An 18,542-nucleotide genomic window follows, 5' to 3' on the forward strand; every position below is an offset into this window, starting at 1 on the left:
TTTTGACAGGTACACTTTACCTGTGTAATGCACATGCGTATTAAGACGTGGACTATTTTATGACCCTAGTATGTTTCCATACCAGAGCAGGGGCTAGGCTGAAGACTAGAGCCTAGAACTCAGTCTGGGTCCTTGTATGGGTGGCAGAGAACCAAGTACTTGCGCCATTACCTGCTGCTTCTCAGGATGTACATTAGCAGGAAGCTGGCATGGGGAGCAGAGCTAGGACTGGAACCCAGGCATTCAGATAGGGAAGGTGGGCAACTTAAACTACTGCACCAAACGTGAATGTTATTCTGCGATTTCGTTAACTGCGAGGCTAAACACCTGTTCCCTCCACAAACTTTTTGAAGCACCCTCATGTATTCAAAATTTATGAAATTATCTTCATTTCACCCATCACTTAGGAACTCAGTGTAGACTCATCAGAGCGGCATAACAGAAAAAGATAACAATATCAAGCTTTTGAAGCTTGTACTTAGAAAATAATTTTGATGGAGACATTAAAATTGTTGGAGAAAAGATCTGCTAAATTTATTATTACTGTAAAAGGTATTTTCTACTAGAAATTAAAATATAGAAAGAGGCAGGCTTTTAGCCTAGCAGTTAAGATGCCAGTGGCTCATATCGGAATTCCTGGATTTGATACCCAGCTCGATTCTGACTCCAGCTTCCTGCTAGTGCAGATGCTGGGAGGCACAGGTGATGGATGGCTCAGGTGACTGAGTTCCTGCCACCCTTGTGGGAGACCTGGATAGTGTTCCTCGCTCCTGGCTTTAGCTGTAGTCACTGGGAGTGAACCAGCAGATGAGACCTCTCTCTCTCTCGTCTTTCTACTTCTCAAATAAATAAGTAATTAAATTTTTAAAAGCAACAACAGTAATGTAAATAAAAATATATATTAAACATTTTCCACTTGAAAAAATTGCTTTTTCAAAAATGTGTTTGATTTGTTCTCCTAGACAAACTTGGCCCTACTGTGTTTGCTCCTGTTAAAATGGATCTTGTTGGAAATATTAAGGTGAGTGTACTGGTTTGTCTCTGTGGAAACCTTTAGATTAAGAAAGACATTTCGGCCGGCGCCGTGGCTCAACAGGCTAATCCTCCACCTTGCGGCACTGGCACACCGGGTTCTAGTCCCGGTCGGGGCACTGATTCTGTCCCGGTTGCCCCTCTTCCAGGCCAGCTCTCTGCTATGGCCCGGAGTGCAGTGGAGGATGGCCCAAGTCCTTGGGCCCTGCACCCCATGGGAGACCAGGAGAAGCACCTGGCTCCTGCCATCGGATCAGCGCGGTGCGCCAGCCGCAGTGCGCCAGCCGCGGCGGCCATTGGAGGGTGAACCAACGGCAAAGGAAGACCTTTCTTTCTGTCTCTCTCTGTCTCTCTCTCTCACTGTCCACTCTGCCTGTAAAAAAAAAAAAATTAAAATTAAAAAAATTTCAGTTTATTTTGTGTTTGGCAAGAAAAAATCTGGACATAAAAAGATGTATTTTAGCTCTGTAAGAAAGCAAGTGTCTCCCTTCTCACCTGTGGGTGCTGGGCAAGGAAAGTACTATCCAAACCCTTGTTGTGTGCTAGAAGTAGGCTTTGTTCAGGTTGAATATTCCTTTTCAAAATGAAACTGAAATTTTCTTTTCATGCACAGAGCATAAATCAGTAGAATTTCGCTCTATGTCATAACTGATTCCATGCTTTTTTAGATTTAAGCAGTGACAAGTTAGATTTTCCCAAAAAAGCATATTAGATGTGGCGTAGTGATAAAGTCGCCGCCTGCAGCACGGGCATCCCATTTGTATGCCGGTTCAAGACCCGGCTATCCCACTCCCAATAGAGCTCTCTGCTATAGCCTGGGAAAGCAGTGGAAGATGGCCCAAGTGCTTGGGTCCCTGTACCCAAATGGGAGACCTTGGGGAAGCTCCTAGCTCCTGGCTTCTGGCCCAGCTCCAGCCGTTATGTCCATTTGGGGAATGAACTAGTGGATGGAAGACATGTCTCTCTTTCTCTGCCTCTCTGTAACTCTGCCTTCTAAATAAACAAATCAATCTTTAAAAAAAAAAAAAAAAAGGCATATTAGATGGTAAAGACAGCTGTCCCTGGTGTGGAACCCCAAAAGCCTACCTACCTTCCTTGTGCAGCTGTAGACTTATCCACACCTTCCCCAAGCTCAGCCGGTTTCTTCCCAGGAAAATGAGGGAGTTGATAAATTACTTCCACAGTTTAAAGTTGGGAGCTCCTTTTAAATGTAGATTGAATGTTACCTTCTTAAGAAAACAATGTCCAGTGAAAATGTCTTCTTTGTCCCTGTATTTGAGAAAGCTGTGTGAAGAATTTACATAAGCAAGACTTTCTTCATGGAATAGTTGCATTAAAGCTAATTTGAACAAATGTTTGTGAAATTTTCTATTCACAATGCAAAGTGTGACTCAGTGGGTTAAGCCATTGCCTGTGATGCCAGCATCCCATTTGAGATTGATTCAAGTCCTGGCTGATCCACTTCTGACCCAGCTCCCTGCTAATGCGCCTGGGAAAGCAGCAGAAAATGGTCCAAGTGCTTTGGTCCCTGCACACACGGGAGACCTGGATGGAGTTCCAGGCTCCTGGCTTCTCTTTGAGGCCATTTGGGGAGTAAACAAGCAGGTGAAAAGTTTCTCTCTCTCTCTCTCTCTCTCTCTCTCTCTTTCCTCTCTGTCTCTTACCTCTGCTTTCGCTCTGTAACTCTGCCTTTCAAATAAATAAATAAAAAAGTATTTGCCAAAGACAACTGGGAGGAGACAACTGGTACTGTTTAATTCCAGGTTAAGCCTCAGAACATAGAGAAGATAGAATCTTAATTTATTGTTATTTCTTAGAGGCCTTCTTGCCAAACTTACACTGTACTGATTTGCTTGACTTTGGCGTTAACGTACCTCTTCTTTGTTATTCTCCAGAAGGTGAATCAGAAGTACATAACCAACAAGGAAGAGTTTACCACCCTCCAGAAGATAGTGCTGCATGAGGTGGAGGCGGATGTAGCTCAGGTCAGGAACTCAGCTACTGAAGCCCTCTTGTGGCTGAAGAGGTGAGGCAGCAGTGGTGGGGCTGCAGCTAAACCCAGCCCGACTGAAATGTTATGGCAAAATGTGGTTATGCAAATGAGACTATTTCTTTTTAAAAAATGTTTATTTATTAGAGAGACAGAGTGACAGAGACAGACGGAGATTGTCCATCTGCTGTTTAGCTCCCCAGATGAGTAAAGCACCTAACCGAATCCTGTATCCTGTTCTAGAAGGCCTAATGAGTAGAACAACAACTTTTTTTTTCTTTTTTTGCTTCCCTATTGATGTTAATAAATATTGTTAATGGTCTACGTAAGGTAGGAAACCTGAAGAATATGGAGTCAACTTACTTCTTTAATCCAGTGGCAGAATCTCCTGGGGGGCTTGTGAAGAATACCAGACTCTGAACCAGTGTTGCTGATTCACTGGGTACGGGATGGGACCCCAGAGCTTGTATTTCTAACAACTTCCCAGGGAATGCCGAAGCCACTGGTCCTGGGACCACATTTTGAAAACTACTGCTTTAGGATGTAATCTCACAGGATGAAGGGCAGGTCCAGAGCAGCCTGAAGGGGAATAACAGAGAAAAAACTGAGGCAGGGCCCTCCTGAGATTTGATCTGTTCACCACTACGCCCAAAATACGGCCAAAATGGAAGCCGATGTCTGCTGTTTCTTTATACCCATTCAACATAAATGGACTTTGAAGATAATATTTCTGGAGCCAGCATTGTGGTGCAGCAGGAAAAGCCATCACTTGCAACACCAGCATCCCATATGAGTGCTGGTTTGAGTCCTGGCTGCTCCACTTCCAATCCAGCTCTCTGCCAGTGTATCTGGGAAACAATGGAGGATGCCCAGATGCTTGGGCCCCTGCCACCCACATGGGAGACCTGATGGAGTTCCGTGGCCCTTCTTCAACATGGCCCACCTCCAGCTGTTGTGGCCATTTGGGGACTGAACCAGCAGATGGAAGATCATTGTTTCTTTGTCTATCCCTCCCGGTCTCTCTCTTCCACTCTGCCTTTCAAATAAATTAGTTAATTTAAAACATTTTTAAAGAAAATCATGTTTTCTTCTTTTTTTGTTGTAGAGGTCTCAAATTTTTGAAGGGATTTTTGACAGAAGTGAAAAATGGGGAAAAAGATATCCAGACGGCCCTGAGTAAGTCTCCTGTATGCTTGATCAATCAAATGAATAGGATGGGGATGGAGACCCCTTGGGGAGAAGATAGGATATAGGGGAAATTTCTGCTCTTCAGAATTTGATTTTGTTTCTTTCAGTTTCATTGTTTCCTATATGCTTCATTTAAAAAGGACCTTTGAGCCAGTGACCTGACAACTTAGATCTAATTAGTGACAATCCTAGCTTAAAGAAACACAGGATGAATAGAAAACCATCTATTAATCTTGATAGGAAGACTTTGTATTACTGTGAGGTTGGCTTTTCTAAATTTATCTTCAAATACAGTGCAGTTCTCAAAAATCAGTGTTCAAAGAGAAGCTAACTTTGGAGACCATAAAAGGGGGTAGGGAATCCTAGGAATTTGCTCTGGAGTGAGATTAAGGGTTGGTGATCGTCCTGCACTCCTCAAATGTGCTGTGTCCCACTTTGTAGTAGTGGACGTCTGGGTCTGGGATGAAGGCTTTGGCCAAAGGAGTTTGTGCTATATTCCAGCATCTCAATGCATGGACTGTAGCATTGTAGGTGCTTAATAAACACTGGACAGGAGGGTGAGTTGATCACGCCAGAATCTGTGAGACTTATTTTAGAAAAATATTAAGACTTGGAAGCATCCCACAGTGCTTCTAACCTTGGCTGAACTCTCACCCCGGCCTAAAGGAAAATCTTCCATTGAGTATATGGAATAAGAAATAATGTCCATGTTATTTTGAAACGCTCTACCCTTGTAATGTAGAGGCACACACAGGTGAACTATAAATAACCTTGATTATAAACAGTGAAATTAATTAAATGCTTCTGGTGGGGAGGCAGAGCCCATGTTCTCTGCAGCCTTTATTCAGTGTCACAGGTGGGTTCTGCCTCCTTTTAGTCCTCGAGACCAAGGGTCCTGAGTCAGTCTACCCCAGCATGATTTCCCCAGGCCACCCTGCCTGGAGATTGCTGGTGTGCCGTGAAACAAGAGCTGTCATTTCTGAAGCACTTTGTGAAGAATTTAGACAACTTAAACTTCACATCAATTCGTTGTTATATGTTAAGAAATGGAAATTCTGAAAGATTAAAACATTTGCGGAAGTCCACGTAGGGTCTGAAGCAGAGTCGCGTCGGAGGCCCTGCCTTGAAGGCCCTGATTTCTCCCAGAACAGGTGTTTGAGTCCCCTGTATGTTCCCGGGTTTCCAGGGGAGTCTCCGTTATGTTCACCCCCATGAGTCCTGATTCTCCATCCTGAAAGTGTATCCTGCATGTCTGTGCATGCCCCCTGGCCAGCTTCTGTTGAGTGGATCTGCGTTGTCTCCTTAAATAAGTTACCCAACTTCCACGGGCCGTTTCCTCATCTACCAAATGGGCACAGTGATGCTATTTCCATATCAGTGTTGGAAAGATTCAGTGGGATCATGCCTGTGAATAAATTAGCAAAGGATTTGGCTATTGTACTGAGTACTGTAGTACTCAGTAGAGGTTAGCTTCTCTTGTTGTCGGTACTTTTCTTCATCAGCATCATTATGACATACGAAGTTGACCACCCACCAGAGAATGGGACTTATTTATAAAGCTCAGGTGCCAAGCCAGAAACATTTTCCAGACTAGCTTCTTAATATGGAAATGTCACACCTGTAGGAAAAGTGGAAGATGTGGAAGGCAGCACTGTGCGCCTGCTGGGCTCCACAGGCCCCATGCTGCTTTTGCTTTGGGAGGGGAAGTATTCTCAAGACAGTAGCATCCTCATCACCTGGAAACTTACTAGAAATACAGACTGCCAGGCCCCACCCAGACCTGCTGAATCGGGAGCTCCAGGAGTGGAGCCTGCGCCTGTGCTTTAACAAGTCATTCAGGGGATTCTCACCCATGCAGAAGTTTGAACCTTCTTGTCTACACCGAGGCCACTGACGCTCACCTGTCACTTCACTACATCTGATTTGGGGATTTTGACTGCCTTTGAGGGATTGATAATAAGAGAACTACAAGTACTGGAAAAAGTCACAGCATCAGTCAATCTTGCCTCTTTTTCATCCTAATTAGATACCTTTCCAATAAAACACTGCCTAGGAAAGGTTTTGAAGTAGATCCTCATAACACTTGTATAGTCTGTTACAAGTCTCATGTCTTGGAGGTGGGAGATTATGAGTCAAAGTTCTGAATGACACAGTGGAAGCCTTGCTACCTGTTCCATACTGGGAACTGCTTCTGCAGTCACTGTGTTCCTGCAGTTCTGTGGCCTGGAATGCCTCCTGCACCTGGAAGGAGCCCTTAGACGCTGCACTGCCCCTTCTCACACTTGTGCCATCCCTCAAATGCCCTGCAGGGATGCTCAGAGTGGAATGCTCTGGATGGCCTCATGCTGAGAGCTGTACTTCAGCGTCCTGTGACATTCTCGAAAGGTCATGTTAAGGAAGGATTTGAGTCCACAATGCTCTGCCCCAGAACTGAGCTTCTCCCCTTGCAGCTGTCCTATCAACAAGAAGTTTTGGACAGCATCCTTTTAAGGGGAACAAAGAAAAGCAGCTCTGGCGTTTCATGCACCGCTGTACTAGATGTTGTGAGGTGCTCTGCACAGCTCACTCTGCAGGATGGCGCATTGCCGGATCTCTCACCGCAGAATGATTCCGGAAATGTCAAGTAAAAATTAACCCAGTCACCATTTCTGGCACAGAATGGGGGACGCTTTTTTTTTTTTAATTTTTTTTTTTTTGACAGGCAGAATGGACAGTGAGAGAGAGAGACAGAGAGAAAGGTCTTCCTTTTGCCATTGGTTCACCCTCCAATGGCCGCCGCGGCTGGCGCGCTGCGGCTGGCGTACCACGCTGATCCGATGGCAGGAGCCAGGTGCTTCTCCTGGTCTCCCATGGGGTGCAGGGCCCAAGCACTTGGGCCATCCTCCACTGCCTTCCCTGGCCACAGCAGAGAGCTGGCCTGGAAGATGGGCAACCAGGACAGAATCCGGCTCCCCGACCGGGACTAGAACCCGGTGTGCCAGCGCCGCAAGGCGGAGGATTAGCCTATTGAGCCGCGGCGCCGGCCTGGGGGACTTTTAAAGGTGCTCAGTTCATGTCTTGTAACATGAAGGGCTTTCACAGACAAGGAGAGCAAGGTGAGACAAAGCACACAACCAGGTATTGCCATCAAGTTGTAGCTTAGTTGTTTTATAAACACTGTGGAATGTGAAGTAAGTCCTGCACTCCCTGGGGCCCTCCCAGCAGGTCTGTTCACAGTGCACACTTCAGTTTTGACAGTGCCTGAAGATAACAAAACTGCATCTTTGTGCACTTCTCTCCTCTCTCTCTACTTTTGCAGTCAGCATTTCCCCACACTCGAAGCTTAGTCCCTGTGAAAAAATTAGAGGGGCCTTCTCTAGTAGATTAGCTTTTTTGAAATGGTAACTATTTCACACATTTAACAGATAGCTGGCAATTGACATATATAAAAATAGTTCAGGGGTGGTGCTGTGGTGCAGCCGGTTAAAGCCCCAGCCTGCAGCACCGGCATCCCATGTGGGCACTGGTTTGAGTCCCGGCTGCTCCACTTCTGATCCAGCTCCCTGCTAATGCACCTGAGAAAGCAGTAGAAGATGGCCCAAGTGCTTGGGCCCCTGCACCCACATGGGAGACTTGGAAGAAGTTCCTGGCTCCTGGCTTTGGATCAGCTCAGCTCTGGCCGTTGTGGTCATTTGGGGAGTGAACCAGTGGAATGGAAGACCTGTCTCTCTGTCTCTCTGTCTCTACTTCCCTCTGTAACTCTGTTTTTCAAATAAATAAAATAAAATTCTTTTAAAAAAAAGTTCAATTCAATTAGGGGCCCCTTAATAGCCCCTAGACCCTATTATTTTCCTCGATTTCCAGAGATCTTCATCCTGAATTGCTGCTTATTATAGAGTGCTCATTTCCCTACTTGTATTTATGTGTTCACAGGCAGTGTCCAGTATTGGACTGCGTGTTTTATGCTTATATACATGGAGTCACATTGACACATTTTTCCTTTTACACACGGTATTGTTCTTTAGACTTATCCAGTGTTATAGTCCTGACTCATTAATTTTCTCTGCTGTTTAGCCTTTCATCGTGTGACTAGACCAGAGTTTTTAAAAACTTAGGTACTACTTATGGACACTGAGGTTGATTCCAGATTCTTTTTTTTTTTTTTTCTTTTTTTGACAGACAGAATGGATAATGAGAGAGAGAGAGAGAGAGACAGAGAGAAAGGTCTTCCTTTTTGCCGTTGGTTCACCCTCCAATGGCCGCTGTGGCCGGCACATCATGCTGATCCGAAGCCAGGAGCCAGGTGCTTCTCCTGGTCTCCCATGGGGTGCAGGGCCCAAGCACTTGGGCCATCCTCCACTGCCTTCCCGGGCCATAGCAGAGAGCTGGCCTGGAAGAGGGGCAACCGGGATAGAATCCGGCACCCCAACCGGGACTAGAACCCGGTGTGCCAGCGCCACAAGGCGGAGGATTAGCCTGTTAAGCCACGGCACTGGCCGATTCCAGATTCTTACACCACAAACAGTGCTGCCATTTTGCATGTTCCCTTTTGCACATGTTTGTGAGATCTGTGCTGTTTTCATAACCAGAATAAGGTGCTCTTTCTTTCAGGAAATGGCTGGAAAAGGCATACTTTTGATTTCCCTGATTTTGATTCAGGAAAAATAAATGTTAGTTTTTGACAGAATGGTTTGATCTAACAAGAATGCCCGGGTTCTCATTGCTCTTAGTTTTGTGACGTTGGGCAAGTCACTGCCTCCCCGCCTATTCCATTTCTTTCTTTATGAAGCAGGGAGAATCGTGCTCTTCCTACTCAGAAATTTCAGCTCAGCCTTGGAGCAACTGACGCATCTTAGAATGAAGAGAAAGGGATCATTTGTGTCTTTCAGAGGCCACAAATACTCTGAGATTATAGAACATGCATTATGATAATGAATGGGCATTACAGTGAAGATTAATGTCTTTCATTACCTAATCTTCTCTAGGTAACCAAAATAGGTCAGGCTTAGACTTCATCTTATTTTAATGCAGCCTCACGTGGTGGGGGTGTTTGCAGCCCTGGAAGTCAGCTAAGGTCTTCTGGCTTATTTTTTTTTTTAATGAATTTTGTTTCATTTATTGGCTTTAAATTTCAGCAGTGATCTTCCTGAGCCCGAGTCAGGACCTGCATTCTGTGACTGTCTCCTCCCATGGCACCATCTGGCCCACATTTTGCCAGGTGGAACTCTTCTCCATCAGTGTGGCCCACAAGGAGCAGCTGCTGCTTATTGTAGGGCCAAATGGGAGGACACGGGCCTTGCTACAGGGTGAAATAATGCTCCCTGATCCTCAGGCCATGCTTCCCAGGCTATGTGGACTCACAGTGCCCTTGTCTTCTTGGTGGCTCTTAGAAGAGGGCACAGAGAACAGTTTCTTAGCCCTTTTGGATGATTGATATGAATGCCCAAGTGTCAGGGAGGTAAAAAGTCTCTGAGGCTGGTGTGGCACCAAATCCAGAGCCCTTTTAAACAGGGAGTTCTGGCCTCGCGGGCTGTGTAGCTGCTGCACGCTGCAGAGCAATGAGAGTCTCATCTTGTGCCTTCCCACCACAATTCCAGGTCAGAGTGATCATGGCTTTGTTAACAGAAGAAAATCATAGGGGATCCTAGGACAGTCTAAGAATGTTCCTCCAGAATGCCCACTGTGGTTTTCTCTGGGAGAAATGATTACAGCTTTCAACAGTGAATGTGATATTTTTCAAAACTGCCACTGTGCTTCCGATGGAAGCAGCTCAGAATTGTCACCACAGTGCATAAAGGGCCTCACGGTTTGACCCCAGGGGATTGCTTACCTTGCCTGGTGTGCTGTGACCTACAGCTCCACAGTGCCTCCCATCTGCAGTGCCGCCCACCACCCTTCCTCTATTCCACCAAGTCCTCAAGACTCTTGCTAGGGAATCTGTGTCCACGTACCCCTTTTTCTCTTTTCTTAAATCTCAATGATAGCAGCTTGTAGTTTACATGTGCAGCTTCCTTATAAGATCATCAGCTTCTGCAGGGCAAAGGATTCACTGAGTTTAAATCAGCCGAGGATCTCACTGCCTTGCACAGTACTCAGAGTGTAGTAGACATGTACTTACTTTTTGTTAAACGGAGCAGCTGTCGACTGTAGTGCACCACTAGCAGATTTTAATGGCATTTAATTTATGTACCTCTAGTGGCATTTCTCTAATCGCCACGTATCCCCTGGCAGAGAGAACAGCTGGATTCTAAGTGTTGTGCATGTTGAAGGTGTGTCTCTGATCACACAGCACTCTGCTAACTGTTCTCCTAAGAAAGTTATGTTTGATCTTGAGTCCCCTAGGCTGTTCCCAAGAGTCTTCTCCAAACTCTGCCTTTTCACAGACCCGTTATTTCTCTGCTTTAGCGTCACCACAATGCATTTCTGCCTGCTCCTGGTGCTTCAGATAGCAGGGGCTCTGTGGTTCTGGTTCATACATATTCCTGTTTAGGTTGGATATATATTATTTTGTATAAAATATATTTTATGCAAATTCAAATTATATAAAATTGAAATAGTAGGATGCACTAAAAGTATTAATGAAGCCTCATCCAAATTTTTGAAATAAAAGTTGACTAGAATTACATAATTTCTGAGCTGGAGGGCTTGAGTAAACTGTTGACTGTGTTTGAGCTGCAGCCACATGGCAGCCCCACTTTGGCCAGACTTTCTCTGGCAGTGGCATGGGCCACATTGCTTTTCATTGCATAGGAGCTTGTATTTGGGTTTTCATGTCTCCTGTTATTTTCATATCTGCTCCTCTTAAGTTGAAAATATTTCTGTAACCTATTATGGTGTCACCTGGGCCCTCATTAAATGTGGTAGTACTTGTGCTGAAACTACCACATGCAAATGAATGCATTTGAAGTGGAATTTAAATGTTTTCAGGTGAAATGTGATGAAGGTCACACAAGCCCTGTGATACACAGCACTGTGAGTTTAGGAGCACTCTGTAAACTACCAGAGCTGATTTTGGAAGTAAGAGTAGTGAACACATACTGCGGTGATACAGGTCTTTGCCTCCTGAGAATGCTCTCTGGCCAGTGGGAAAATCAATTTTGAATTTTGCTTATATTGAATTATTCAAAGTCTTTAGGAACACATCCCTTGCATAAAATGTAGCCATCTTGTTCTTGGGAGTTGCTGTAATTAAAATTATTATATGTCAGTTTAAAAATCTTGTTTTAAAGCACCTTAGGATAAAAATAACCGATTGTTATCCTTAAAACAAATAATCTCAAGCCATTTTTCTTAACATTTTAAATATTTCTAGCCTTTTAAAATGTATTTTTTCATCTTATTTGAAAGGTAGAGAGCCAGAGACAGAGATTTTTCCATCCTCTAACTGCCTACATTGGCCAGGGCTGGGCCAGGCCGAAGCCAGAAAGCCAGAACTCAATCTGCTTCTCCCAAGGGGATGGCAGGGACCCAAGTACTTGAGCCATCATCTGGTGCCTCCCAGGCTGGACTGGAAGCACAGGGACTGGGACTTGAGCCCGGCACTCTGATAAAGGATGTGGGCATTCCAAGCCATGTCTTCACCATTGTGCCAGATGCCCACCCCTGTTTTCTTGCTTTCGTACTGTATATCCAGGGTATAGGACCAACATTTGGCATCCTGGAATAGAATGTTAGAATTGGAAAGAACCTTTGAGATCATTTGATGAAGGAGGCAGCATGGGGAGAAGCAGCTGCCCAGCAACTGGCTCATAGTCACACAGCATTGCACAGAACGTAAAATTTTTTCCTTTTTTTAGTAGGTATTTGTAGTGGTATTTACTCTTGATTTTTAATATCCTTTTCTGCCACTTTATTTGCTTACATATGTTGAGCTTGTTCCCTCATGATAATAAGCTGAAGTTCAGATATGTTGACTTGGAATAAGAGTGCAAGTATCTGTTTGTTTTTTTTGTTAAAAAGCATATGAGCTTTTATTTTTTCCTACTTTAGACTTTTGGGGTATAAGATCTTATAGTTAGATTTCTATCAGCTCCTAGAAAGTAGGGTTGTACTGCCGCATACATTAAACAATTTATGGCACAGATAGCACACCAAACTTTGACAAACTTGTTCCTCATGGAGTTGTTTCACATCTTTTCCAGATAACGCGTACGGTAAAACCCTCCGGCAGCACCACGGCTGGGTCGTCCGAGGGGTTTTTGCGGTAAGCAATCCTTCTGCCTCCTGACGTTCTGCTGGTCAGAAGCAAGGTGCTTTGTGTTGTTTTTGTGTGTGGTATTTCTGTATGCCTTATTTTTGAGAGTAAGAACAAAAAATTGTTTATTTCACGTAGGTTTATAGGCCTGTCATGTATGGAAATGTTGGCAACAGTGTCTGGTAGAACAAAGATTGTTAAAGAACTATGAATAGAAGAGTATGCTTACCTTGTCTTGTTCCAATGAGCTTGTGCGGTTTGACTTCTGAGTGGTTGCCTTCCTGACAAGATAGTAGAGAGCTGCAATATCCATGCAGATGTAGGCAGGAAGCAAACACTGGGGGGAATGATGCACTCAAGCCAATGGCTCCCTCTGCTGCCCGTTGTATTCAATTGCATTCAATCCCAGGTCTTGATTTTTCTTTTCTAGTTGAATCTTATCTTTCATATTAACTATATTGGATATGCTAAGGGCTAGGGATGGAAATCTCTTCTCAGGTATTTACACTGTGAAAGTGTTTGCATCACATGTTTTGTCCTGTTAGCACCACCCCACCTTCCCCTACTGAACTAGGCACAACATCAACCTGAGAATCATAGTCCCCTGGGCCAGTCACTTAGCCTGCTTTGTGAAATAGCAGGAGTAAGTGGCTTTTTTGGGTCAGCAGTAGCACTGCAGTTCTTCCCATCAGGGAAAGGCCAGTCTGAAGCACACAGACGTAGCCATGAAAACACAGCATCTCATGTCACTGCACACTAGAACATGTCATAGGATGTGTTTGTTGGAAGGCAGGGTGTTAAAATACCCTTGCAGATAGTGTCTTTTTCTAATTTAAAGAATATATCGGGGGCCAGTGCTATGGCGCAGTGGGTTAAAGCCCTGGCCTGAAGCACCGCCGGCATCCCATATGGATGCCGGTTCTAGTCCCAGCTGCTCCTCTTCCGATCCAGCTCTCTGCTGTGGCCTGGGAGAGCAGTGGAGGATGGCTCGAGTCCTTGGGCCCCTGCACCCACGTGGGAGACCCAGAGGAAGCTCCTGGCTCCTGGCTTCAGATTGGCGCAGCTCTGGCCATTGCGGCCATCTGGGGAGTGAACTAGCGGATGGAAGACCTTTATCTCTTTATCTCTACCTCTCTCTGTAACTCTGTCTTTCAAATAAATAAAATGAATCTTAAAAAAAAGAATATATCATTCACCTAACATAAGAACTACTTAGATCATGATTTTTTAAGGCAGGTAAAAAAGTGAGGGAAATGTACTATTCAATAAGTCAAGTATTACTGAAAGTGAAATATATTTTGGAAGCATAGAGATGACTAGCTCTGTGTCCCTTGTTCACTGGAATAGGTGCCAGACCAACCATAGCTACAAAATTCCCACACTTCTTTCAGTACATGTTTTATTATATATACAAATCCCCAAATGCCCACAACAGCCGGGTCTGGGCCAGGCCAAAGCCAGGAGCTAGAAACTCCATCCAGGTCTCCCACTTGGGTGGTAGGGGCCCAACAGTTCGACCATCATCTGATGCCTTCCCAGGAGCATTAGCAGGAAGCTGGATTGGAAGCAGAGGTGAGACTATAGCACAGACACTCCAGTATGGAGGTGGGCATCCCAGACAGTGGCTTAACTTGCTGTGCCACAGTGCCCACCCTTCTTTGCCTTCTTAACTGTTCTTATATTTTTATTAAGAAATTTTATAATTTTTCATATTTAAATATTCATCTATTGAGTTTTATGTCTATATAAATGTATATATGGATATTTATATATGTGTATATATTAAAATGTACAGTTATTTTATATTTTGGACATGCATATAAATTTTTTCTACATTTAGCTTACTGTACAACTTTATATGCTCATCCCCTCCATAGATTTCCTTTTAAAAAAAATACACATTTAACTTTATTTCATCATTGTCATTTAAGGCTTGATTTTATAAAACATAACATTTTTTTAAGGGGCTGGCGCTATGACACAATGGTTTAAAGCTCCAGCCTGCAGTATGTCATCCCATGTGGGTATTAGTTCAAGTCCCAGCTGCTCCACTTCTGATCCAGCTCCCTGCTAATGCACCAAGGAAAGCATCAGAGGATGGCCCAAGTCCTTGGGCCCCTACACCCACATGGGAGACCTGGAAGAAGCTCCTGGCTCCTGGCCCAGCTCCAGCCATTGTGGCCATTTGGAGAATGAACCAGCAGATGGAAGATCTCTCTCTCTATCTCTCTCTCTCTCTCTCTCTCTCTGTCTCTACCTCTCTCTGTAACTCTGTCTTTCAAATAAATAAATCTTTTTTAAAAATTAAGTTTTGTAAACAAGAAATTAAGAGTAGAAATATTGCTTCATGGGCTTAACTTACATAAATTAAAATAATTAGAAATCTTTTTCAATATAGTAGTATACAGTGAAATAAATGACAAGAGGATCCAATAAGGCAACGTTTTCATTACTTTGGGATTATTATTAGTTACTTTCAGGATATAAACAAAGAATCTGAATAGTCAGTCTTCTTTTTCTGTATTTTTTATATATCTCCCTATCTATATTCTGAGTCAAGCTACTTAAGCAAAATGTCTGATTTATTTTACTTGAGTATTTAGCTTCATAACAAAGGCTTTTCTAGCTATAGTTACTACCTTGAAAGAATAGGCATTACAATGCTGATGGAATCTGCTGTTTCCTTTTGCATGATGTGTAATGAACGTGTTAACCCTATGATAAGTCAAACAGATACTCCAAAAATGGAAGAACAGTCATGCACAGTTCATCAAGATATAATGTTGGCTTTCTCCATCTAAAACGTAACCAATGAAATAAAGCTCAACATCTACAGTTGACTTCAGGAAAAACCACATTTGAGAATTACATTATTTTCCTAATCTCTTCAGCAGTCATTGATGTATTATCTATATAAATACATCTGTATCTATGGATGTTTATATACTTGTATACATTATATGTGTGCAAAAATTTTATATACTTTGTCTATGCATATAAATTTTTCTACATTTAGCTTATAGTATAACTTTATATTCTCATCCCCCCATAGATTTCATCATGACCATTTTTAAATGCAATAAGAAGTTATTTGGGGGGGAAAAACACTATTTTTGGTGACTTTATCTTTCCATAATAAGGAAGTATCATAATTTATTTGCCTAATCTTGTGTTGGAAATTTAAGCTGCTTCTAAGTTTGTTCTTAGAAATAAAACAGCATCTGTTTGTTTATTTTTGACTAAAGCTCCTGTTTCCTCAAAATAAGTTCCTAGAAGTAGAATCATTGTATCTGATTCCAAGAGTGCACCTCAGCTTACAGCATTGAGCGCTCATCCCGCAAGTACTTAACATACATTCAGTTGTTAATCTCATAACTCTCAGATTTTTCCCACTTATAGACAAACCCAAGATGCAAGGAGCTGAGATAATATACCCAAAATTATAGCTCATAAATATTTTGAAGTCTTCAGATTTTATTGCCAATAATTTTTATTTTTATTTTATTTTTCAAAGATTTATGTATTTATTTGAAAGGCAGAGTTATAGAGAGAGAAGGAAAGAGAAAGATCTTCCATCCACTGGTTCACTTCCCAAATGGCTGCAATAGCCGGGGCTGGGCCAGGCCAAAGTCAGGAACCAGGAGCTTCATCCAGTGCACTTCGGCCATCTTCCACTGCTTCCCAAGGCACTTTAGCAGGGAGCTGGATCTGAAGTGGAGCAGCTGGGACTCAAACCAGTGCTGATGTAGGATACTAGTATCACAGGCAGCAGCTTAGCCCACTATGCCACAGTGCCAGCCCCTGTTTTTATTTTTTATTTGAAAGGCAGAGTGACAGAGAAACAGGGTGAGATTGTCCATCCGGGGTCATTGCCCAGAGGGCTGCAAACACCTGGGCTGTCATTCACTGCTTGCCCAGGCACAGTAGCAGGGAGCTGGATGGTTAACACAGCAGCTGGGACTTGAAACAGCACCAAGGGTAATATGGGATCCTGCCATCGCAAACAGCAGCTTAACCTGCTGCACCACAACACCAGCCCCAATTTCCTTTTTTCCCAAATGTGTAAGTCAGAGTGATGGAGAGAGAAGGAGGGATTGCCAGTAGTTTTTAAGTTTCTGGCTTTTAAGAAAATAGATTATGTCAAGCATTTGATAATAGCCTTGTCAGTAGAAGAGGTGAATGTGTACCCAGATCGGCTTTTTCAGCCTTTCTGCTGTTAGACTCCCAGTCATCCGTGTTTTGGAGGCGTGTTGAGTATTCCCACACGTACTAATCCGCAGTCAGATTCATGATAACTGATCACAGTTGCTCAAGGAATCCTTTTTTATATCCAAGGAATTCAACTGATTTATCAGCCAAATAGTGAACTTTATCATCCAGCAGTTATAATCTCCCAAACTGTTGCTTCTAGCTTGGTCACTAACTGGCTACCCTTTTCCTTTCTGGCTTCCTCTTCAGTCAAACTAGATACTTGACCCTATCATTGTTTTTTTTTTTAATATTTATTTATTTATTTGAAAGGCAGAGTTAGAGAGAGGGAGAGAGAGAGAGAGAGAGAGAGAGAGAAAGGTCTTCCATCTGCTGGTTCACCCCCTAAATGGCCACAATGGCCACAGCTGTACCAGTTTGAAGCCAGGAGCCAGGAGCTTGTTCTGGGTCTCCCAAGCAGGTGCAGTGGCCCAAGCACTTGGGCCATCTTCTATAACAGAGAGCTGTATCAGAAGTGGAGCAGTGGGATTTGAACCAGCACTCATATGGGATGCCAGCACTGCAGGCAGTGGCTTTACCTGCTGTGGGACAGCACTGGCCCCTGTCATTAGTTCTTTCTGGATTGGCTGACTATAGAATTTTACATTAATCATTTTCCTGCAGAATGCTGAAGGCACCATACTCTATTGTCCTCCATTTCCCATGGCTACTGCTTGATATATCATCCCCCTTCCTGGTGCTTTCACAATCTTTTCCCCCCACTTTCTGGAATTTCATCATCAGCCCTTTTAGTGAGGTTCCAGGAAGTTAACTACTTGGCTTTTTTTTTTTTTTTAAGATTTATTTATTTATTTGGAAGGCAGGGTTACAGAGAGAGAGAGAGAGTGACAAGGAGAGAGAGAGATCTTTCATCTGCTGGCTCACTCCTCAAATAGCTATAATGGCTGGAGAGCTGGGCCAGCCCAAAGCCAGGTGCCAGGAGCTTCTTCCCGGTCTCCCAGATGGGCACAGGGTCCCAAGTACTTGGGCCATCCTCCACTGCTTTCCCAGGAGCATTAGCAGAGAGCTAAATCAGAAGTGGAGCAGCCGGGTCTCAAACCGGTGCCCATACGGGATGCTGGCATGGCAGGTAGAGGCTTTACCCACTATGCCACAGTGCCAGCCCCTAAGCACCTGGCTTAAATTCCTCAAGCTAATATGTAAAATATCTGAGTGTCAAGTCCACATCGGCTTCATCCAAGTTGAGTTTTAACCACTACATCATGATACCACTCTCTCTTTTTTTTTTTTAAGATTTATTTATTTGAAAGGTGGAGTTACAGAAAGGAAGAAGCAGAGGCACAGAGAATTCTTCCATCTGCTGGTTCACTCCCCAGATGGCCACAATGGCCAGGGCAGGTCCAGACTGAAGCCAGGAGCCAGGAATTCCTCTGGGTCTCCCACATGGGTACAAGAGCCCAACCACTCAGGCCATCTTCCATTGCTCTCCCAGGTGCATTAGCAGGAAACTGGATCAGAAGTGGACCAGCCGGGACTAGAACTAGTGCCTATGTGGGATCCTTGCACTGCAGGTGGTAGCTTAACCCGCTATGCCACAGCACCAGCCCCTCACTCACTCTCTTATTGCAAAAATGGAGAGGGCTGATTATCAAGACTTTTAAAGTATAGGAATATCAGGAGAGCAGCTGTAGAATGATAATTTTTAAGATTCTCCAAAAATCTTCTTCTGAGAGCTACTGATCTGTTGATCTCAGCAGTCAGCCTTGTGGATGTCAGAAAGCAGATTTAGTAAGCTTGGAAAAGAGTGTCCTCGCCCCCTGTAGGAGACCCAGAAGAAGCTCCTGGCTTCTGGCTTCGGATCGGCTCAGCTCCAGCCATTGCAGTCATTTGGGGAGTGAACCATCGGATGGAAGACTTCTTTCTCTCTCTCTGCCTCTGCCTTTCAAATAA

The 18,542-nt window shown here is 43.9% G+C and overlaps 1 protein-coding gene across 1 annotated transcript in view; it reads left to right on the top strand.

Annotated features, from left to right (window-relative positions):
* PLEKHA8 (pleckstrin homology domain containing A8) overlaps window positions 1-18,542 on the top strand; it is a 56,624-nt gene that overhangs the window by 35,043 nt on the left and 3,039 nt on the right. Inside the window, exons 10-13 of the mRNA XM_062178251.1 lie at window positions 963-1,021; window positions 2,928-3,058; window positions 4,128-4,198; window positions 12,331-12,392. Coding sequence (XP_062034235.1) covers window positions 963-1,021; window positions 2,928-3,058; window positions 4,128-4,198; window positions 12,331-12,392 — 323 coding nt within the window. The remainder of the gene's footprint in view (window positions 1-962; window positions 1,022-2,927; window positions 3,059-4,127; window positions 4,199-12,330; window positions 12,393-18,542) is intronic.

The sequence above is a fragment of the Lepus europaeus genome, chromosome 20 (genome assembly GCF_033115175.1).
Source record: "Lepus europaeus isolate LE1 chromosome 20, mLepTim1.pri, whole genome shotgun sequence".
In the NCBI taxonomy this organism is placed as follows: Eukaryota; Metazoa; Chordata; class Mammalia; order Lagomorpha; family Leporidae; genus Lepus; species Lepus europaeus.